The 24,094-nt window shown below is 42.6% G+C and overlaps 1 protein-coding gene across 6 annotated transcripts in view; it reads left to right on the forward strand.

Moving 5' to 3' along the window:
• The window catches only part of DIP2C (disco interacting protein 2 homolog C), a 294,798-nt gene that overhangs the window by 216,127 nt on the left and 54,577 nt on the right, over positions 1-24,094 (forward strand). For 3 of the 6 annotated variants that reach the window (XM_081931454.1, XM_081931455.1, XM_081931458.1), the window contains 10 exons: positions 12-122; positions 6,884-6,961; positions 8,656-8,779; positions 9,170-9,279; positions 10,037-10,139; positions 11,055-11,119; positions 14,656-14,749; positions 15,899-16,018; positions 17,645-17,759; positions 19,857-19,996. In XM_081931454.1, the coding sequence (XP_081787580.1) occupies positions 12-122; positions 6,884-6,961; positions 8,656-8,779; positions 9,170-9,279; positions 10,037-10,139; positions 11,055-11,119; positions 14,656-14,749; positions 15,899-16,018; positions 17,645-17,759; positions 19,857-19,996 (1,060 nt within the window). The remainder of the gene's footprint in view (positions 1-11; positions 123-6,883; positions 6,962-8,655; positions 8,780-9,169; positions 9,280-10,036; positions 10,140-11,054; positions 11,120-14,655; positions 14,750-15,898; positions 16,019-17,644; positions 17,760-19,856; positions 19,997-24,094) is intronic. The other 3 variants (XM_081931456.1, XM_081931457.1, XM_081931459.1) reach the window with 1 other exon arrangement.

Consider the following 24,094-nt stretch of genomic DNA (forward strand, 5'->3'; position numbering starts at 1 on the left):
CTCTTTTGCAGGTAGCACTAGTATTTCCCAATAATGACCCTGCTGCTTTTATGGTAGCATTTTATGGCTGCCTGCTTGCAGAAGTTGTCCCTGTACCTATTGAAGTGCCACTTACCAGAAAGGTAAGAGAAACAGTTTCTCGTTGTCTTTGTTACAATTGCTGTCAGAACAAATTGCCAAATGACATGCCCGTCTGAGTAGGTCATGCGTTTTGGGATAAAATTGAATCCTTATGTAACTTATTTTTTTATGAAAGGTCACCCTCCTAAACATGCTCCAGTTATTCTTTCTTAGCTCTGCTGGGTGTCTTCTAGATTTTACATTTTGATTTTGGGTTGGAAGTGGCTGCAGGCTGTTGTGTGCAACAGATAACAAGAGTAAAGTGAGCATTGAAGACTTCCTTGGAGACACACAGATAGGAAAGGCAGCCGTGTTGACCCAAAAGAAAAAGTCTGTAGTAGAGCCATAGGCTTATGATACCAAAATATCCATATAACAAGCAAGCTTTCAGGTTGTCCAGTACGCTTCATCAGGCTGGCTGTTATGTGTGGACAGGGAGCAACAGGAACTAGGTTGGTGTTAAAGCCATAAAATCTGCTGTGACAAGATGCAGTTTAGGAAGATGAAGCAGACTCACTAGATTAAGGTATTCTAGGGATGCCGGTATGAAGAAATCTACAATGACTGATTCCCCCATTTTTGAAAATACAAAATCCATCATAACTAGGAATTTGCTATATTTCCTATCCAGTACCAAGCCCCCAATTTTGCTTAAAAGTCAGGCTGCTGGAGAGTTCTAGAGAGCTTCACAGCTTGCTCACTACTTTTTGACCTGCTGTTTGGCAAATTAAAGTATTTCCTTATTGTCGGTTTTGAGGATTTCAATTGCAGAGAGTCTTCTTTCACTTTTGCAGTGCCCAGCATTCCACACCAGGACTAAATTTCCAAAATAATAAGGTGGCTTCTATGCACAGAAATAAAGGCTCCAGTTGCACATAGAATCATGAAAACACGCTAAGAATCCTCTGCACAAAGGCTAAATTAGTTGAAATCCTGTTGGAGATGGATGATCTTAAACTAATGGCTGCTAAGTTCTATACTAATCCAAATGGAGCTAAGTTTACAATTGGCTGAGATCCATATTAGTTTTTGATGTTTCTCGAAGAACAGGTTAATTGCTGCAAGACTAGACATGGCTAAATGTTGTCCCCATCTGAAAAAGAGGGCCAGGCAGCTGCTGACTGTTGAGGCCAATGCTCAAAAAAATTCGGTGACAAATCAAAAAGCAGTCAATCTACATAAATTTTGAAAAAAACAATCTAATTACATAACACCCCCCCCCCGGGGTCTCTTAAGAACAAAGCTTGCCAGACTAACCTTATCTCTAATTACTAGCCTGGTAGAAGAATGCTGTGGGTATAGCATTTCAGTAAAATATTCAACAAGGTCCCCCACAATATAATTGTTGGCAGGCTGGTAAAAATGTTGACTGGCTGATGCTACTGATAGGTGGATTTGTAATTGGTTGATGGACCATTCCAGAAGAGTGCTCATCAGTGGCTTTTTGTCACACTTCAGAGAAGTGGAAAACGGAAAAGTGCATTGTTCTCTTGTGAGCCTGGTCTTAATACGTATTTTTTAATGAATAACTTAGATGAAGGAGTGGAGGGGATGCTCATCAAATTTACAGGTGGCACCAAACTGGGTGGCATAGCTAATACATTAGAAGACAGAACCAGTATCCAAGATGATGTTGACAGGATGGAGAATGGATCAAAAATAACCAAATGAGTTGAATAACTTAGGTAGGGAAAATCAGATGCACAAATGCAGGATGTGTGATGCACGTTTTGACAGCAGTATGTGCCAAAAAAAGAGAGATCAACGCATTTTAGTTGACTTTGAGCTAAACATGAGCCAGGAGTGTGATACAGAGGCTAAGAAGGCTAATGCAATTCTCTAGGTTGCCTCCACATAAATATAGCATCTGGATGGCAAGAACCATTGGTCTTATTGTATTCTGCTTTGGTCAGACCTTACCCAGAGAACTGACCCCATTCTTGGCAGAAGTCATTGAAAAAAAATAAAAGGTGTCCCAATGGCAAGGGTTCTGGAGACCAAGTCCTATGAGGAAAGGTTAATGGAGTTGGGTATGTTCAGCCTGGAGAAGAGACTAAGAATGAAAGCCCCATTCAGAAATTTGAAGGACCGTCACGTAGCAAATGGAGCATGCTGTCCAACTGTTCCCACTTCACTTCTGACATAAGCAGGATAAACAGACCTGGAAGCCTTAATTTCCCATTACTTCCAAGCCTATGGTCTGCTGCTCTCTAATAAGCTGCAGTTATTAGCCAGCCCTATGCCATGGTTCATTTTTTGCTTACCAATTGCAAATTGTTAAGGAGCAACGAGAAATGATCCTGGATTCAGGCATACCAGGAAGTCGTTGCTTCCTGTTTTGTTAATCCTGTTTACACCAAGGGAGAATCAAAGCACGACTGATGGGACAATTTGCACCAGCACTTTCCTTGTTCCTTGTTAACTGTGCTAGGCCAGGATTTTGGGCTTAATCTTAATGTGTGAACACATCCATTGATTCATATTGCATTATATCAGCACTATTTTAATATCCAGGTTCTTTCCTTGCTTTTCTTGTGCTGCAATTTATACTGACTAATGCTGAATCGTGAAGCCTACAGTGCTAAAAAAATGAATGTTTCAGTGTGAAGTTGTAGTTTCCTGTGCATTGATGTGTGGGGTGAGAGGCAACCTGATGATTATGTGGCCCTGTAGGAAATATACCATGAACACATGTGCAGAGTTGGAGTGGGGTTGATGAAACTTAACCGGGTCAGGATAACTTGCTTTTGCTGGGGTGGGAAGAGTCCTCCAATGGGCTCAGGTGTTTTTTAAGGTGCAGATGGACTCTTCTGACTCATTCTGGTCTTTTCACATGCATGTTTACAGTTGCTACATTCCTCATAGCTTTGGGATCAGGGTCTTATAGTATTACGCAGAAGGAGAACTTCTGCAAGGATGGTGAAACAGCACCTTCCAGACTTTCGTCTCTTCTCTTCCTTCCCCCTCCCCCCTCCAATATAATATGCATGTCCTCTGTTCTGTATTTGAGAACTGGCCCCCCAAGATTATCATTGGGTTCTCCTTTGTGGGAAACTGAAAAGGCAGCTGAACAAAAAAGTGCCAGAATCATTCTGTGTCTTATTCTAGCCTGGTCTGTTGAAATTTTGCAAAAAGTAACTGGAAGACTTTAGACAGTTGGCTTAAACCTTGCCAAGACTGCTTTGGAAACGGATATCGCTCTGTCACAAAAAATAATGAAAAAGGAAACTTGAGGTAATTGTGTGTTTTGATATAGGAAAATACAAAAGCAACTACCTTAGACTCTGGTTTTGACAACGAATAGAAGTTTTTAGTTGTAGTAATCCATGTGACTGGTTATTGCCTGAACTTGTTTATATACAGCAGGAGCTGGTGAAAATTGCACTTCACCCCAGGACAAAGGTCCTGTCGTTAGTCAATTGCAAATTTCTTTCTGACTTTGATTGGAGGCTTATCATACCCAAAGACTCAGCTACTCTTTTGTTCTTTTCAATTATTGGACCTCTCTGTAGCATTCCTTCAGCAAATGGAGCCTTGCACATTTTGGAGCTTGCACATAAAATACAGAGTTGCAAATAGAATAAATATGGCAGGCAGGCTCTGTGTGGATGGTGGACTGATGCAACAGTGTAGTGGCAGACGGCATTAGGTGGGCAGGTAGATAATAGGTAGATAGACAGCATGACTTGAAGTGACTGAAATGTGTGGAAAATCTCACGTGGGCTTGACCAATGTGAACTCTAAAAATGCTTTTGCCTAAAAAGTAAGGGGAAATGTGTGTGCATCTTATGGAGCGAATGCAGGCTGCGCAGCTATCACAGAAGCCAGAACAGCAAGAGGGATTGTTGCTTTCACTGTGCAGCGATCCCTCTTGCTGTTCTGGCTTCTGAGATTCAGAATATATTTTTTCTTGTTCTCCTCCTCCAAAAATTAGGTGCGTCTCGTGGTCTGGTGTGTCTTATAGAGCGAAAAATACGGTGATTCTTCTCTTGTGCCTTTAGGGATTAATTGTGCTTGAAGGAAAGGTTTGCACAATGTAGTGATTTTGTTGTGTTGGGTAGCAGGAAAATGGGCAAGAACGAAGCAAGGCTATTAGAAACAACTCTCCTTGAATGCTACGTACTATATCTCAGATAGCTTGCACTGATGAGCCACTAAAGCAAGAAAGCTACAGGAGCGCAAGAGGTTCAACAAACACTATGTCCCTTTGGCATACATAACAGGTTTCATGCCACTTGTATGGAACTTCTCTTCCAACAACGGTGTCTGCATACTAATGAGATGCCTTCCATATGCACAAACACCCGAGGTGGGGAATGTGGCCAAGTTTATGAGCTGTAGCTCACATGGTTGGCAAAAGCCAATTTCAGCTTTTCTTCCCTGTTTCCCAATGCCTTTGCCACATCTTTCTTTATCTTGGGCTGTGTACACATTGCCATTTACTCCAGCTCCAGTTTCTACTGCTTGTATTTTAATCTGGAGTACACATGATGTTAGCCACAATCCATATGTACCCTGTAATTTCTTGAGAAATGTTCATTTTTCATAAGTTTCCCCCTCAGATCAGTTGCCATCTAATTTGAAAACACAAGCCGTGGTTAAGCTGAGGCTAGTACAGTTCCATCTGCCACTGCGCATGAACAAATAACAGCGTATGCACAGATGGCAGCTTCCTTGAACAGGAGCCTAGGGTAGGGTGGAGGGTGTAAAATCCAGGGAAACAAATCAGATAAGCAGGTGAAGGCACTCCCATGCTCTTTCTGGCGTGTATGGCAAGTGCAAATGCTACTTGAAACACAGTCATTTAGTCTTTGGCTCCTGTAGTCCTCTTGACTTAGGCTTTCTGCTTCCCTCCTTGTATCTGCTTGCTTCCTCATCTTCTCATAGTTCTCCAGATGTCCCTACAAGATTATATTCTTTTCCCTGGGCCTCTGCTTTGTCCTTACCTCCTTTCCTGTGCTACCAGTTTTGCCTTAATACATTTACTCTTGAATTTCTTGCCATAGTAGGAGTCTGTTCCACAGTGTTTTTACAATGGATGAATTGTACCCGTTTGTTGGTTTTGCTAGGAAACCAGTTCCTTTTAGGAGAGGGGTACAGAGCCGATGGCCCTCCTGATGTGGCTAGACTTCCAACTCCCATCTGACCCAGCCAGCAGGGCCAGTGGTTAGTGATGACAGGAGTCTGCAGTCCAACAATATCTGGAGACCCACAGGTCCCGTCCCCCCATTACTTTAGAATAATAGAAAATGTCTTAGGCCCCACTGCATGTGAGTGAGTTAAACTGAGGACACAGACTATTCAGTTGCTTTGAAATCTGTTAATTCAGCTGATTCATTAGTATGTTTGCTGGTATGTTCTCTGTGTTGGCACAAAGGCACACAAACCATCTTACGGTTTTCTTCAGTGTGTTGTTCACTTTCTGATGGGAAAGGATCCAAGGAAGGCCCCAGAGCTCCTGAGCAGAATTTATGAAAAACCTGAGTCACACGAACATGACACAAATATATATATTTTAGATGATGAATCTACATAGTATGTGGGGCTCTCCTTTTCCTTCATCTTCTCCTTCTATGTAGGGATACTTGTGTCTGTGTAGTGTCAACCTGTATTTTTCATCTGTAATCCCAAGTCTTCTGAAGATGAGGTACAACCAATCTTCTTACTGGTTTGTATTCACTAGAGTTGCTCTTCCTCTCTTTCTCTGTTTTCCCTCCCTCCCTGAGTCTGGTAGGCACTGCAAATTCACAGCATTTCTTGACTTTCAGGAAAGTCAATGACAAATGACTCTAATGTAGTTGGCCAGTGGTTGGCATAAACTCTCGTGTATGTCCAGGACCTTCCATGAGCTTCCATGGGCTCTGTTGACAAAAGTGATGAAGAGGACATAACTGTGGGAAAAGTTACTTTGCTTTTTGGTTGTTAAACCCGGCTATGGACAGAGTGGCTATTAGAGCTTGTGGATATCTGCACTGAAAGGTCTTCAGCGCAAATAACACCATGAAACTCTGGTGGTAGTTACTGTTCCAAATGAGCCTTAATGGAGATTTGTATCTGTAGCATCTGTTGAGAGCCTGTGTATGCTAGATTGCCCAAAGTGGATATTGTGGGTCATGTGCAAATGGAAACAACTCCATTTGGGCCATACTGAGCTTTGTGCCCAAGTGGCAGATTGACCGAGAGGCCCAAGTGATTAAAGCTGGGTTTAACAGTAGCTAGATCCCTGCTTTGAAACAGACTTTGGGCAATTGGTATGAACCTAAAATCATATATTTTAACTTGCCTTGGAATAAGTCAGGAAACGAATCATAGTAGGTTTGTGAGAACGTGTCAGTCTTGGACCATTATTAATCAAAATTTCAGTGCTTAATCTGGGTCTTAATAACCACTGATGTGGCTTGTAGATGATGACACTGGCAACTAGGTTTAATTACATTGAAGGAGAAAAGAACTACATTTTCTGGAAATAACGAAAGGGGGGAAAGTTAGTGGTAGGCTGAAAGCATTGATCACAGGATAATACAGGATTCATTTTTAGCATATCTGCATAATTTATTAATATATGATTATATGCTACATATTAGCGTATTGATATTAATATATTAATATATGCATTTTATAACGCCTTTTAAAGTTTTGTAAATTTGCCAGGGCCTGGCTAGTTCAGATATTCCTTGGGCTAATGATAGCGCAGCATGCAGAGAGTTATTCCCCAAAATGGCATGATTTCATCCTCTTGTCTCTTTCTATTTATCTTAACAAGGGGACTCCTCCTTCTGTCTGGATTTTCATAGAAGCCAAACCAAATGAGAGCTCATTTCTGAAGACTTTTCTTGCAAAAGTATGTCTTTAACTTTGCCAAGCTGGAAATAAATCTCTAATAATTATTGTAACAAACAGAAAATGCGAATAAATAAAATTGACAACTTGTTGGATGTCTGAACTTTGAAAAGGTTATACAAATCTATTATATACCAGTTTCTCATCCACCATGCCATTCAAAAAATCAGCATACGCAAACCCATCTTTGTAACAAAACATTTTCTCAAACCTGGGTATGAAAATACTGGTGCTAAGCTTTGGGGCGTGATGCATGTCGTTACCTCGGTTTGATTGCTTTTTTTATTTGGCGTAACAATACATTAAAAAACAAAAAGACACTTGATTTGGACCTATTGTGGAAATCACAGATCTATGTCTAAAAGCTTTACTTTTTATGTACGACTTTTCTCAATAGCCTCAAAGTTTCCCCTTTTGTCTTGTTTGCTTCAGTTCCCCAATGCATAATTTCTTTCTTTTGTTTTCGAGAACATCATGATATTTAGTTCGCACTGCAAAATTCTCTATTCTGTTTTTCAATTCCTTCTCTGCCTAGAGAACTATTGCTTTTTAATATATATTTATACATATATGGTGTTTGGTTGTTGGCTGGTACGACTTCAACAGATGCATGGGGTATATCCAGGAACTTCATATGCACATTTTGGGTTGCTTTTACTATGTTGACTGCCTGCGCGCATTGAAACACGGAAGCCTTGAGGGAGCACTAGTTTGTAACCATTGTAACTATCCTTTGGTACTAGTTTCCCCCCAAGATATAATCGGTGTATGATCAAAGACAGAAGAAGTGGGGAGAAAAGGGGAAGCATGCAGTGCCTGTTAGGTTTATTTTTTACTTGGGGTTATGTAAACTCCAATTCCACCCCCATCCCACTCCCCCAAAAAAAATCCATTGTGGAAATTGTGCCTTGTGTGAATTACGTACATAAAAGCTGAAGAAGGCCAAGGGTCCCTCTATTCTAGCCATCTTGTTCCAGCAATGACCAGCCGGGTTCCTCTGAAAATCCCACAAGCAGAGCATGAAGGCAACAGCCCTCCACCATTGTTTATTCCCAGCATCTCTGAACACAGACGTTCCATGGCTGATAGGCATTTCCACCATGAATTTTTTTCTCACCCCTCCCCTCTTATTTTAAAGATGTGGCCAGCGGCCATCACCACATCCTCCGGCAGTGAATGCCATGTATTGTGCTTTCGCTTGCCTGATTCGAACTTGCTGCTGGATCAGTTTTGATTTGGGTGGTCCCGAGTTCTCACAGTATGGGAGACGGAGGAAAATCTGCCTTACCTGCTTAGTAGACAGGAAAGCGACCTTGCTAATAATACCTGTGCATGATTATGCTGCCTGAACCCGGTTGTGCCTTTCCCCTTCCCTGCCACGAGCTTCTGCAAGGTTCACAAAAAACTTTCCCGAAGCCTTAGCCCTAAGTGCTAGAAATGCTGTGGTCCTCCAGATTCATTTCTTGAAGTAAGGTGAGATTTCTCGGGATGCGGCATCCTTGTCATGGAAATGCAGATGCGCGGAACGCAAAGAGGCCTGCTCAGACTGTCGCGGTAGATGTCTTTTCAAAAGCGTTTGGTTGGCTAGGTAAAGCAAATGCCTTTTGCATAAATGTGTTCTGAAGCAGCCTTTTCCATTACTGCGCTTGCAGTGATTTACTTCCGTGGTTTCTTTCTCGCTTTGTCTTCAACCAGGACGCAGGAAGCCAGCAGATAGGCTTCTTGCTCGGAAGCTGTGGTGTGACGGTGGCCTTGACTAGCGATGCATGCCACAAAGGACTGCCTAAGAGCCCTACAGGGGAAATACCACAATTTAAAGGTAGGCTTGTTCTTGCTAAGTCACAGTACTGTACGCCTGATTGCATGTACACCGCATAGTGAAGAAGAGGAAGTGTAGAGAGCTGCATTGATTTTCAGGCATCAGACAGAATAAAAGGCCTAGATCGTGTTTTTTCTCCCAGCAGCTCCAACTAGCATGGCTAATGGGCAGGAATGTCCAACAACATCTGGGGGGGGGGCACAGATTCCCCATCCCTGTGCTAGATGAGCTAGTTTTCATACCACATGGTTTGATATGGCATAAGGCTGCTTTGTACATTTTAATAAACTGTTTTTATTACGTACAATTTTTTTTTTAAAAAAACACCATTATGGTCAATGAATGCTTTTAAAAATAAAATAAAAGCAACACTCTGTGTTTACTTCTAAGGCTGGCCAAAGCTGCTATGGTTTGTCACAGAATCGAAACACCTATCGAAACCTCCTCGAGACTGGTTCCCACATATCAAAGATGCCAACAATGACACAGCTTACATTGAGGTGAGTCCAGGTCTTTGGAGAGCTACTCAAAGTCAGTGCAGACTAGATGGGCCTACATGTTATAAATCGCCTTCCCATATTCCTAGAATTTCAGATTGAAGAGCTCCAGGGATCTGGTGTGATCAATTAAACACTCAGACTCATTCCTGCCATTGCAGCCAGTTCAAACCTGAGAACATATTGATATGAGGAAGGTTTTTGTAATGGCTTTGTCTGGCTCTTTAGGGAGTGGGGATAATGGAGGGCTGGGGGCTTGTAGAGAATTTGCAGGATATGTGAATGAAGAAACAGGTAGCTGTCAGAGGAAGTTTGAAATCTTGGTGGCTGAATACTGGTTGATTAATCATTTTTAACTGGGGGTGGCGTGGGGCATATCATTTGTTTGCTGAGTTAGTGTTGCAGGGCCAATGACTTGCTCCTGCATTGAGTGAACAGGGTGGGAACAGAGGCTCTGGCAAAGCTTCACCTTTTTATTATACACATCAGCCATCCATTCCCCCAAGCAAATAGCAGAAAGCGGTTATAATTCACAGGAGAGCCCTTTTCGTTGTCTCATTCAACAGGCACATCCCTCCCCAATGTATCTTTGCTAGCATGATGAAAATGGCAGACGCACATAATCCACGGAGGCCCTTAGGATTTGGGTCTTGTAGTCTGGATGGAGCCGTCCTCCAGGCTGCTTTCAGATGACCGTCCCTTTAGGTCCTTGAGTTTTTGTGGTTCCCTGAATCTTGATGAGAAAAAAATTCTCTTGCAGTACAAAACATGCAAAGATGGAAGTGTTCTCGGGGTTACTGTGACGAGAATCGCACTTCTGACCCATTGCCAAGCTCTTACACAGGCATGTGGATACACAGAAGGTATTTCACCATTGTCTCTTAATTCCTGAAACATTTTTTTTCATGGTTCTGTGAAACTGGCATAATAGTTCTTGAAGATAATAATGACAAAGCCCCAGTCTCCTCTGCCCTAGCAGTGATTGGATTGGCTCAGACTAAGCCACCCCCCCCCACACCAATCATGGGAGAAATAATGCATTCTATTTCTTGGTCAATCTGATTTGAGTTCCAAGATCTTCCGCCATTACAGTAGCCCTTGAGGAAGCCATATTTCCTAGGGGCTACATAGGGCTGGGGGGGGAGAGCTCTCCCTCCCACTTGTTGACATTATAACAGCAACACCATCCAGGTAAGCAGGTGGAACGGAAAGGGTTTTGGAAGGTGATGAGTGAGAGAGCGAGAGCGCTTGGGGTTGGCTAGCTGGGAGAACTGATGGAGTGGGGATACCATTTCTGCTTTAGATTAAAATCCCAGTTGGAGAAGAATTCCATGGGTTATGGTGCTTGTCTCGCATTAAGGTGAGCATCACTAGCCTCTTGAAATTTGTATTTCCCAGTTCCAAAAGGCAAGTCTTGGTGGCATCTCGGTTGTCTTTATTTTTTAATATGCTGTTCTTACTGCTTTGTTTTCAACATCGTCCCACTCCCCAACCTTTTAGAATATGGCTTGTTTTGAAGTGAACCATTGGTTATGACATGCAATGCAAATGAAAACATGAGTGGGAGGGGAAAGAAGAAATGGTCTGGCCAAGAGCAATCAGTCAGTAACGATTTTTCTCAAATGGTTCTGCAGCTCATCTGGTGGCAATTTTTTTAGCATCAACATTTTATTACAATCACTTCTTAAAGCGGTCTGTTTTTTTGTTTTGTTTTTTTGCAGACTGTGCAAGCACTCAGTAACTAACCTTGTTTTGTTGTTGTTGTTTTGGTCACGCAGCCGAAACCATTGTGAACGTATTAGATTTCAAGAAAGATGTAGGATTATGGCATGGGATTCTTACGGTAAGATAACTGCTCATTAAAGTAATGGTTTAAAAATGAGAATGGCGTGTTTTACATTTCCATAGGAAGTTGGAGCATTCTCTGAATGTTTACCTTCTGATGCTAGATGGATTTTTGAAACATTAGGAAACTTGGTAGATGCAGAAATCATTGTTGGCGAGATGAGTGAACCAAAGACCTTTTGAATCCACAACTCTCTCCAGTGGTGGACAGCCTGGGAAGTTCCATCTCTTCTTGTTCTTCACATGTGGTCTTTGAAGATGTACTGTCTCTGAACGTGAAGGTTCTAAAAGGAAAAAGAACAGAACTTTCTTTGACTCACCCTTGAGCCTAGAATACTTACAAAGCCAGCTGGAGGTTTTATATTTGTATTCATAAGAGAAGAAGACAAGAGAGAGGCCAGAATAATGATTGAAGTAATAACAGCAGACAGTAATTCAGTTCCATAAGTATTATTTTTGGGGTTGGGCTCTGGTGAACCTTCATCTAAGAATCAAAAGCGAAAAACTCTGGCAGGTCTGTTCAATGCAATGCAGCAAATATTTTGATTTCCAGCTCCACCCTTGGTTGACTTCCAGCTGTGGTGTGCTCCATGCTGAGGAAGGTGTGTGTGAATGAGAACTATTCCTTCCTTAGATGTGGAACCCCTAATAATTGGAAGCGCGATGAGAGTTGCTTTCAAACATCTACAGGGAATTAAAAGGCAGAATGCATGATATTATAGCTGGTGGCTCTACTGAAGGAAACAAAATTAGAAATGACAAAGAAGGGGATTTCCTAATAGGGCAGAGATGGCCACCTGCTGTCCACGTCCTCGGAGCACTTGTCTCTAGAGGTCTCAAGGCTCTTCCTGTGTAATAGTTTGTAGCCACTGAAGTTAATGCATATTTCTTGTGTATGATCATAGGAGCAAGGGCATGATTCAAGACATTTGCTTTTTCTATAAGGTCATCATAGAACTTCGTTGTAAAAAAAAAAAAATGTTCATATGAGCAGAATGTTGATAACCAAAGTGTTGATAGTCAAAGTGTTGGTGCTGACCTTTAAAGCCCTAAACGGCCTCAGCCCAGTATACCTGAAAGAGCATCTGTACCCCGATTGTTCAGCCTGGACACTGAAGTCCTCCTCCGAGGGTGTTCTGCTGGTTCCCTCACTGCGAGAAGCGAGGTTACAGGGAACCAGGCAGAGGGCCTTCTCAGTAGTGGCGCCCTCCCTGTGGAACACCCTTCCTTCAGATGTCAAGGAAATAAGCAACTATCTTAATTTAGAAGACATCTGAAGGCAGCCCTGTATCGGGAAGTTTTTAATGTTTGATGTTTTAGAGTGTCTGGGGAAACTCAGCCAGATGGGCGGGGTATAACTAATAAAATTATCATCATTATGTTGATATTATAAAATATTAAACATAGTGCTAGTGACTGAAGTTTTTTTATTGGTTTGTTTTGGTTTTCTAAATACTAAAAAGACAAGATTACAAACTGCACGTCCTGCAGACTTTGGTTTTCTGCTCAGTTTTTAAAATCCCAATGATTTAATATGCCTGGGCTAATGGTAATATAATTGGCTCTGCTGCTCAATTAAAAGAAAGGATCAATAAAGTGGAGGAATGACTGTAATGTTAAATAGTTTACAGATAGTAATGTTGAACTATTATGAGTCTAATTCATCATCATCATCATTTATTATTTATACCCCGCCCATCTGGCTAAGTTTCCCCAGCCTTTCAAACTTGGGTGTCCAGTTGTTGTTGCACTACAACTCCCATCATGCTCACCTAGGCAGACCAGGAACATGGGAGTTGTAGTCCAACAACAGCTGGACACCCAAGTTTCAGAAACACCATTCTATTTCTTGAGAAATAGAATGTGTAACCAAAGTAGTGAGCTGTGTAACCAAAGTAGTGAGCCAAGTTTTTTATTGAAATGGTTTCAGAAGTTGTGCTATATCTGTACCACATTTTCTTGAAGACATTTGTAATAGCCGAAATGTGAGTTTACTAACATTGTTGCAGTTCTCCAGCCAGTTTTCTCTTATTTCTGGGGTTAATATCTATATTTTTAATTTTCTACTGAGTCATTTATTTTTATACATATTGGCTTATTTCCAGCCCATTCATATAGTGGGACAGTCTCTCTCCACCCTACCCAACCAGGCAATGAAACATGTTAGCTTATTTAAAACCGTTTTCTTTGCATTCCTATTTTAAGCCTCTCAGATGACCTTTTGAGGTTATTGGGGCAAATGTACTGTATAACCTATTTTTAGGAAGGATTAACTCCTCTTTTGGAGTTCCTAGAGTTGTCAAAGCCTGGGGGAAAACCCAGAAAGATTGGGGGTGGGGTGAGGAATCAGTTTTCCCCTCCCCTGAGGCCTCTCGTTTCTTTTTTCCCAGTTGTTAAACTCGGCATATAGGGAAAATTAAAGGGAGGGACAAAAAACCTCTTGTGAGCTATTTCTTCTTTTGAAATAATAAAAATGCTTTTAAGGCAGGATTTCAAAATACTGTTTTTGTCAAAGTTTACTCCCCGCAAATAACAATGTAGGACAGTCTGCAGTATTAGGAAATTACTGCCCACCTCACTGTAGAAAAACGCAACTCCAAATCCAATTCTGTGTGAAGTTATGTGTAATAGATTTTACATTCTTTAAGTAGAAAATTGGCTTAGAACTGATAAGAAAACAAGACTGTGTACAGTATATTAAAATTTCCCTCAAAAAATTTTGTTCAGTCCCTGAAAAATACCTGCCTTCTTCCCAACAGCTTCAGAATTTCAGGAAAAATTATACTCAATCTTCAATTAGCTTTTAAAGGTTTCTCTCTAGTTTCTCTGCCTTTTACTTGATGTGAATAGTGTATCTTGCCCTCATCACTCCGTTGATCATTCCAAAGCTTTAAATCGCTATTCAAAAGCCATAAACATAGCTTAATTTAGGGCCACACAGGTCTGTATGTTGTTTGATTACTGGACACTTGACTTGCACCTGGATGTGTGAATTGGTTCCATTCAGAATCCTTTAGTTTTTAGGAGATCTTGGAGGCTATGAAAGTTTCGGTCTCTGATGTTCTGTTCCACAACGGCTCTTTCACCCTGCAAGTTATCACCTACAATCAATCGCCAAGTGATGAGCAAACAAATCCCTTAGTTTGTAGTGACTTTATTTACTTCGCAATTCTGTAAAAGGGTTTGAAAACGAGAACTGCTTTAGAAATGCACCATTCGTCATTTTTGGTTCATATATTGAGATCAAGGCTGGATCTAAACACGTCAAATTCAGTTAAACATGTAAACTCATACAGGGAAATCCAGTAGGGAAAAATGGGACCTCACAGCGCCATCTGGTGTCACAGTGTTATATTGCATATACAACGCATATAAAGTGCTTTTTCTTTACCAGTCTAGCCGAGTCCCTAGTCTTAAACCTTTTTTGATAGGTAACCAAAAATATGTAGCACTTACAACAGAGTTGGGATTTGTTTTAACAAAGAGTTGTGGTTTGTTTCATTACTGCTAAAACCTGTGTTCACTTAATTTCAGAGTGTTATGAACATGATGCATGTCATAAGTATCCCCTATTCCTTAATGAAAGTGAACCCACTTTCGTGGATACAGAAGGTCTGCCAGTACAAAGGTAAGGGCTGCATACCTGTGCATGCACATCCATTCACACACAAACCCATAGGTGCTTTGAGAGGATGGAAGTTAAGCAGCATATAAAGTTGTAAAACACGGATAGAGTATCTGTGACCCTTCCCATCATCTCTGACCCTTGGCTACGCTGACTAGTGCTGATGTATCGACAGAGCTGCAGTTTTCCCATCCCTGGTCTAAAACGTAATGGTGGTGATGTTGGAATAGCCATTGCACACACCTGTTCCCTGGTTATTTTCATAGCACAGGGTTTCAAAGTACCATATTTTTCACTCTATAAGACGCACCAGACCACAAGACGCACCTAGTTTTTGGAGGAGGAAAACAAGAAAAAAAATATTCTGAATCTCAGAAGCCAGAACAGCAAGAAGGATTGCTACGCAGTGAAAGCAGCAATCCCTCTTGCTGTTCTGGCTTCTGGGATAGATACGCAGCCTGCATTCGTTCCATAAGACGCACACACGAGGGAAAAAGTGAGTCTTATAGAGCAAAAAATATGGTAATTTGTTTCTATAGCTTTAAATCGGTGAGTAGGTGCAATAGCAAGGGTCATTTGGGACACACACCTCTTGACGCATCTGGAAAGCCACTGGAGTTTATTTCAGCTTGTGTATTAAAAATACAATCAGCCAGTTGTTCAGTAGTGGTTTCATTCTGTTAGAAGCCTGGCTTGATCTTCTCTGTTGTTGCATGTCTGATGGCTTTGGCAGAGGGCTCTACTTAAACAGGGTCCTCCCCAGTCTATACTGCTACAGTTGTGCTAGGCTTCCCTGTTTGCTAGTTAGTGAAGCTTGCCAAGCCTTTGTCTTCCAGGATCCCACCTGCTTTATTCAGCCACTTCTGTAAGAGGTGAAACCAAGAACCTCTGCAACCTTTCTGTGCCTGTAACAGAATTCCTTTGTGGCTTGTCTGAAGGGCCATAAAATACGAAGTCCAAATTGAGATCTCAGAAGTTGTCCTATGTGATAGGACAAAGTAAATAATACATATTTGGTATCTTCTGGTTGTTTTGCCATTGTTTTCATCGAAAGCAATTTCTGCTACACTTGGACAAGTTTTGAACTTCATATTTCCAAATCTTCTTTCCTCTTTTCCTCTCTGTTTCTCCTCCCCCTATCCTGGTCCCCAGCGAAAGTTGCCTGTGTGAAATCCAGGGATATGCACTGGGCATTAGTAGCGCATAGAGATCAACGAGATATCAACCTCTCCTCCCTCCGTATGCTAATAGTTGCTGATGGCGCCAATCCATGTAAGTGATGGCTGTGGAACAAAAGCAATTCCCCCCCCTTCCTTTTTTTTAATGTTATTTTGTATTGTTTTTATGCATCCCATGTTTTCTTTTGCATGCATGAGCAGCATAAAAATAAGAAATAAATATAAAAGTTATGGGTTTATGACTGGGCGTCCTCTGACATACAAGCCACTGACTTTGACTGGTGGGTGGCTTCCTCAGATATTTGTTACTTGTGTAATAATAATAATTCCTTCTGTCATGAATAGCAAAAAAAAAAAAGGTTAATGAACATTTTGAGGTTTGCTGCGAAGTGTTTCCAGGAGCTAATTCATTTTGGATTGTGTGTGGGGGGGTTGTGTTTTGGTTTCTTTTCTTTAGCAAATCCTGGAGCAAACCTGATATTCCATAGAAGCAAATCCAATTATAAGTGACATGACAACTTGTTATGTAAAGGCTGAATCAAATTTATCCTTAAGCAGTACAAAAGAACAGAAGGTTTCTCCACAAAACATTTGAAACTTAGGGGAAATTATTTTATGTTCATACTTGGGCACACAGATCAAAGTACAAAATAAATAGAATTTTTTTATCACATATGAAGGGTGTGCTATGTACTATCAGTAGTAGCCAATTCCTCTTTCTGCTCTTAACTCCCATCTACCTAATTGTATTTTTGTTATTACGGTTGTTTTTATTTTATAGTTGCCCAAACAGGTCTACAAATCAGAAGTAGAACATAAATAATACCAAAAAGAAATCACTAAGAGCCACCACCCACAATTAAATACAAAGTCATTAAATCTCAGATATCCTTGGAAATAAAGCTATTCGCACACAGTATCTAAAAACTAATAAATAATGAGTAAGGTGAGACTCTTGAGGAAGCGAGTTCCACAGCCTCAGTGCCACCACCGAGAAGGCCTTGTTAGGTGTTGCCACTCTCTACACCTCCAACAGAGAAGTCTCCATAGATATCTTGATTGGATAGACAGATTCATATGGGAGATGGTCATCTTTGAATTACCCAGACCCTCAACCTGTCTAGATTTTTACAAGTAAAAAAAACAACCTAGCACCTTCAATTAGAACTTGGAAACATCGTGCATGTATTTTGTACTTTTATGTGCATACCAAAGTATGAAAAATAAAAGTGAGATTAAGCCATTTAAAGCGGTCTGCTGAAACCATACATGAATGAGAATGACCTCTTATTAAGATGCCAACGTCCTATAACTTGCTGTGCGAGTTTTTGGTTTTTGTTTTAATTAAGGTGTAATTAAATAGTAAGAGCTGTTTTCAGCTCTGGACAGGACACGCCCAGTGGGATTCTAAGTCCCCTTTCCCCTTTGTAGAGCAAAACCCCATACCGACTGCTTTCGGAAAGCCCTTGGTTTCAAAAGCAGATTGCATGATGTGGGTTGTTCCGTTAGAAGCCTTCCTGGGCTCATGAAACTAGTTGTGTAGTTCTATAGATCTCACCTCATATGTCTTGAAAATTGTAACTAGGCTGGTAGCAAATTTTTTTCTCTTTGGAGGGAATCAGTTAGATTCTTTTGCCACTTTCTGTTCATAATTGCTCTAGGAAGCATTGCTTATTGCATATAGACCCTATATTGATGTCATATTTTCTTTTTACTTTAGGGTCTATTTCCTCTTGTGATGCATTTCTTAATGTCTTCCAAAGCAAAGGCCTCAGACAAGAAGTCATTTGCCCTTGTGCTAGTTCGCCAGAGGCTCTCACAGTGGCTATTAGAAGGTACTGTATATTTAAATTTAAAATGAGTGATCATGAAGGCAACATAGCTTCATGCATACAGCTGTCCCAGAATTGAAAAAATGGAAAATATCAGTCACTGGACCTCTAGGAACTCTTTGGATCAGAAACTTTAAGTCACTCTTTCTTGTTATTAATACTTTTTTATTTTCTGTCTTTCTTTTTCATTAATCAGTTTATAAATTTAAAAGGTTCTGATATCTTGTTTACAGGATACAAGACATTTATATATTTCAGACAGCTGTATTAAACTTTTTGTAATCAATTTTTCCCCCTTTTCTTTCAAAAGTTAATTTTCTCAACTTTAAAAAAAACTACATACAAGACTATTGTTCTAAAATACTTGGTTCCTTTTGATAGCTTTTTGAATGTTCTCTGGCATCTGAATCTTTTCAGGATCATCTTCTTATTCTCTGGCTTTATAGAGTTTCAATAAGGTTTTTGTATTCTGATGTCCATGGTTTCACCCACAAAACATACATGAAAGCTATTTACCTGAGGAGGTACAAGTCGTTTATAGATCCGGTGTAGCGGCTACACTGTTGGACCAGGTAGACCCGGCTTCAGATTCCCCACTTGGTGGCTAAGCTTGGGCAGGGCACCATCTTTTGGCTTAGCCTATCTCACAATGCAAATGTCAGCATAAAATTGACAAAAAGAGAAGGTCCCACAGACAGAGAAGCAGAATACAAATGTGTTGACAGGCTTTGCATGGTTCTAATTTAACTTTCATTGACATGTGGCATTTGTGCCATGGCGAATTCTTCAGTAACAAACCAGCAATGATTCGAAATCATTGTCAGGCTACCAGGTGATGGGCGGCATGCAGAACATGTTGTTTTGATTCTTCTTATTTGACAGCTGGATATTCCTTTTTAGGCAGGACAAAATTTGTGCATGTATCTTTAGAAACATGGGCTGCAACCTACAAATAGTCAAAGCATTTTTTAACCCCACAACAGAAACTTGAAGCCCTATTCATGGTGTATGCCTAGCATCCCCGGACTTTAAGGACTTTGCAAGTTAGCACCAAGGGTTTGAAAACGCAGCAATAATGCTCTCTGCTCATCCATTTGAAATGTTTTGAGTTGCTTCCGGAGACCATGCATTATGCACACTTAAATGCAATGGAAATCAGTGAAAAATCATAAACCAATTATCTATATGCAAGATGAGTATTGGGATCTAAGCTTACTCTCTCTAACAAAGTTCATTTTCTTTTTGCGGTACTTGTACAGCTTATTTGTATCCGTGTTGAGTGATGATGGGACAAAGCTCACCTTAAAAATATACACAAGGTGGTATTATGTTCAGCATGACAGTTGCAGAAGGGCACAGGCTCAGAGATAATGTTGATCAATAGTGTGGTTGAGCCTTCCTTCTAAATGATGGATATGACATTAATCACGGCCGCCCGTTTACCAACCTCTCATTTGTTATGCCTTGTTGCACATTAAAACCCTCCCATAACTGGAGTGCTCATTCCTTTTTTGCTGATATCATGTTGGGAGGAAGGGGAAAAGCCCCTAGCATCTTTTAATTTAAATTTATGGCACCAGCCATCTTCCCCCCCTCTTAATGAACATGGTTAGCTAATACCCATCTAGTATTTCATGCATCGCAGGGAAAGCCATAGTAATTAAAGATAAGCCCTGCAGGCAGCAGTTTCTTGGTACGGATCGCAAAAGGCAGAGAGGCACACTCACTTCACTGTTCGATCTGGAATATGTCTTGGGATCTGCCTGCACTATGTGAAAACATCTGCCATAACTAAAAATGGCATTGCGTTGAAAGAGCCCTGTCACCAAAACAAACACCTTGACGCATTTCCTCTTTTGTACTTTCTCACCTTCAAGAGTCCTATGAAAGATGTATGTTTGTGTTGACATAAAATAGGCTAGGCTAGGCTGGTTTTGTGTGTCAAGGCAAAAGGATCAGAAATGGAACAGTTTAAAGAGCTTTAAAAATAATAATCTTGTGGCCTCTGTGTGTGTGTGTGTGTGTGTGTGTGTATATATATATATATATCATTGCAGATTGAGAGTTGCTGTCTATTTGACGTTTTCTTCATATTTGCAGGCCAACAGATGATAGCAATCAGCCGCCAGGCAGAGGGGTTCTGTCCATGCATGGTCTTACCTATGGAGTCATCAGAGTGGATTCTGAAGAAAAGCTTTCTGTTTTAACAGTGCAAGATGTTGGCTTGGTGATGCCAGGAGGTAAGGCTCTCTCTCCCCACCCGCCCCCCGCCCAAGCTTTTGCCAGGAAATAGGAAATCTGCTTTAAAAAAACAAAACAAAAACTGTGCTATTCAAAGGCATGCCAGATTTCCACAGCGTAGATAAATAGCTTTAAACTAAATGTTGTAATTTCCCTTCTCGGGAATCTCTGCAGTTATATATATGGAGAGGGTCTGAACTGCGGGCATGCCAAAAAAACTCAAAGCAAATTTAACAAAAACCATAGACCGTATTCATGATTCATAGACACACCATTTTCCAAATAGTGCCAACTCCATTAGTCAGTTTTTCAGAAACTTTTTTTTACATTTTCTTCCCCTCTCAGTGCCCTCTATGGAACATGTGTATACAATTATATATATATATATATATATATATATATATATATATATATATATATATATATATATATATAAAAAATGCAGGTTGTGATCACTTTTAGATTGATACCCTGACTCTGAACTTCCAAAAGTGGCATGAAGCTTTAATTCCTTTTATGTAAGACCAGGTATTTCCATGAAAGCGCCTCTAATAAATCATATGTGAAAACACACCCCTTTTTGTCTTCTTTGTTATAAAACTGCGACAAGGTGATGGTTTCTTTCTTCTTCCTTTATGTTCGGAACTCTTATTCTCCCTCCCCACCCGAAATGTGTGTCTTTATCTGATTCTACAGCCACAGCTAATGTGGAGCTGGGTGCCTTGCTGTATCTTTTCACAGCGGATGGAAATGGGTTGCAAAGCCAGGGCTCCTTGCACTTATAAAGGCATTCTGGCTCTTGCTTAACCTTCTTTCCTCTGCCACATTGGCTCCTTTCCCATTTCTAAACATATGCTTGTCTCGGGATTTACTGCAGAAGCAATCAATCAGGAGTCCTATATGGCATTCCCCTTTTATGACCAAGATTGGAAACAGCAGAAGCCTTAGGAGGCGGAGAAACTTTTAGCATGGTGGAATAATCTCCCATGAAGTTGTAGTGCAGGCTTGTTCCTGAAGATTTCTTTTCTTGACAGTGTTATTGTCAGGGTTTCTGGGAGAGAGGAGGAGATGACAGAGGAGACGGAGAGCGAGTGGGAGGAGGGGCAGAAGGATGAGGAAGAAGATGACGGAATTCTGAGGGAATCCACGAGTCTGAGCAGCGAGTCAGAGGATTCTCAAAAGGGGGTTACCTTAATCAAGCAAAAGGGAGGAGAAGGGAGAAGCGGAGAGGAGCCCAGTGGAAGACAGACGCAGCAAGAGGCGTCTCAGCCGGAACGGAGTAAAGGGGGTGGAGTCGTCAGCCTCTCGGAGGGAGCAGGATTAGGAGAGAACAGAGAAAGGGGGTTGGAGCAAGGTGTTCAGCCGGAAAGGGTGGAGAGCAGAACAAGGGGTGGTGTAGCGGTCGAAAGAAAGGTCAGCAGCAACGTACGCGCGCCAAGTTCAAACGTAGAGGCGCGCGGAAGTGGAGAGAGCTCAGGGGAGGAGCCCGGCCCTAAAGCCAGAAGGAGGGGGGAAGAGGCGGCAGAGGATTCAGCCTCAGGCGAGTCACGGAGAGAGGGAACCCAGGGGGGCAGGAAGACCCTGCGGAAAAGAAAGGAGAGGAAGAGGTGGTCTAGAGCCAGGCTATTAAGTTGGTGTGGAAGAGGGGAGGAGTCAGAGGGGACTTCAGCGGTCTAACGTGACAGACGTACGGCCACGATGCTGAACTGTACGAGAAGCAGAAATCTTCAATAAACTTTTCCTGTAAATAAACTGCAACGGAGTGAGGTCTCTTGTGAGCTGGGACCCGACCTGGGTGGCCGTGACAGTAAGTCCCCTCTCAGAAAGCAAAAATTTTTTTTTGCGAAGCTCACGAACGGGAGCAGCCATGAGCGCTGAGGAGCAGCTGGTTGCACTGCGGGATCAGGTTACCGCTCTCACATCGGCAGTCATTGCTTCGCAGAAGAAGAATGACGACTTGGAGAAGACGTGCCAGGATTTGCAGGCAAGGTGGGAACACGCGGACAGGGCGGGGGCCCCAGGTTCCAGAGCGGAGGGCATTGCGCTTGGACGGAGGGGGGGTGCCCTGGTTCCGCATTTTAATGGTAACTTGCAAGACTATCCCAATTTCAGAGCGGACGTCGTATATGCACTGCATTTACTCCGTCACGATTTTAAAGATGAGGAGGAGAAAGTGGGGTTCATTGTTTCGCACCTGCATGGGGAGGCCAGGGCTTGGCTACGCAATCTGTGGCGCGAAGATGGACCGGCCCGTCGCAATTCAACTGCGTTCATCAAAGCGATGGATTCTTGTTTTCAATCCTCTGTGGATGTGGACATTGCGCGCCGTCAAATGCACGGGCTGAGGCAGGGGAAAGCGACTGTGCGCCAATACCACTCTAAATTTTTTGCATTGCTCACCGCCTTAGATTGGCCAAAGGACAGTAAGCCGGTCAGAGATCTTTTTTGGGAGGGATTGAGCCCCCCCATCAAGGATGAGATCGCTAGGGGGGACAGACCCCAGACCCTAGAAGACGTGGTGCAACGGGCTTTAGCTATTGGAATTCGACATGAGGGACGTCCGTGGCACGAGGAGGGCGGGCCCCAAGCGCGTGCGCAAGCGAGGACTCTCCCTTTTGTGCACAGGGATTTCAGCCGTGCGCACCCCTCGCCAATGGGGAAGGACAGCGAGGAGCCAATGGAGATTGGTGGTGCTAGGGCTCAGAAGCCATCCCAGAGCCCTGTCCCTGGTGCAGCCAAAGCGAAGCCTCCTAGAGGAACCAGGAAGTGTTACATCTGTGACAGTGCGCACCATATGGCGAAAGAGTGCCCCCAGAGGCTCCAGAAGCACACTGCAGCACTGGCAACTGTAACAGCAGAGGTGCAACCAGGGGAGCAGCTTCAGGGAAACGACAGTGCCTGGCTGGAAGCAGAGCTACTGGGGCTCAGCCAGGCGGATCTGTAGACAAGCCCCCAGCATCACTGCAGAGCGTGGACCCTTTGCCTCCCAGACCGGCAGTTCTGCTCACAGCAACACTCCAGTTGCCTGATGGGAGACTCCTCGAGGTTCCAATAACGATCGATTCGGGAAGCAACGCCGACTTCGTGGGACTGCAGTTCGTTAAGCAGCACAACATGGCGCTCCTGCCTGCAACGACGCCTCTAAACGTGGTCACGGTAGACGGCAGGAAGTTGCTGGGGGGGCAAGTGGTGCAGCAAACCCCTCCCATGATGATGCAGATTGGCAACCATCGAGAACTTATTAGTTTCAATGTCACCCACTTATCGGACACACCCATCGTGTTAGGCATGAGTTGGCTGGAGAGGCACAGTCCCGCGGTTGCGTGGTACCAGCGGCAGATCACCTTTTGTTCATCGTATTGTGCTCAGCATTGCTTTCAGACCGATCAGGGAGGAGAAGCCGAGCAGCAGTTGCATCTGGGTATGGTGCAAACAGTGCCTCACAAGTACCAGGACTTCTTGGAGGTTTTCTGTGAGAAGGAAGCTGACAAGTTGCCGCCTCACAGACCTTACGACTGCGCGATTGATTTAGTGCCAGGGGCGCAACTGCCTGCTGCCAAGCTGTACTCCATGTCGGAAGACGAGATGCAAGAGCTTCGGGAGTTCATAGACCATAACCTCAAGCGAGGTTTCATCCAGGAATCTAAAGCAGCGGGTGGCAGCCCTGTGTTCTTTGTGAAGAAGAAAAACACGCCCCAAAAAAGGCTTATAGTGGATTACAGGTTCATAAACAGCTTGACTAAGCCCAAAGCTTTCCCCATGCCCAAGATTGACGACCTTTTAGCGACCGTCAGGAGGGGCAAGATTTTCACCAAGCTGGACCTACGTGGAGCTTACAATCTCATCCGCATCCGGAAAGGAGATGAGTGGAAGACCGCCATGTTCACCCCTCTGGGCACATACGAATACAGAGTCATGCCTTTCGGTCTCCAAAATGGCAGCCACGTTTTTCAAGCATTTATGCACCACGTGCTAGCAGGTCTCCTCTACAAGAAGTGTGTCTGCTTTCTCGACGATATCCTGATTTTCTCGGAATCGCCGGAGGATCACGATAAGGACGTGAGGGAGGTCCTGCAGAGGCTGAAGGACCACAGGCT

This window comes from Podarcis melisellensis, assembly GCF_964234715.1.
Source record: "Podarcis melisellensis genome assembly, chromosome: 12".
NCBI classification, from domain to species: domain Eukaryota; kingdom Metazoa; phylum Chordata; class Lepidosauria; order Squamata; family Lacertidae; genus Podarcis; species Podarcis melisellensis.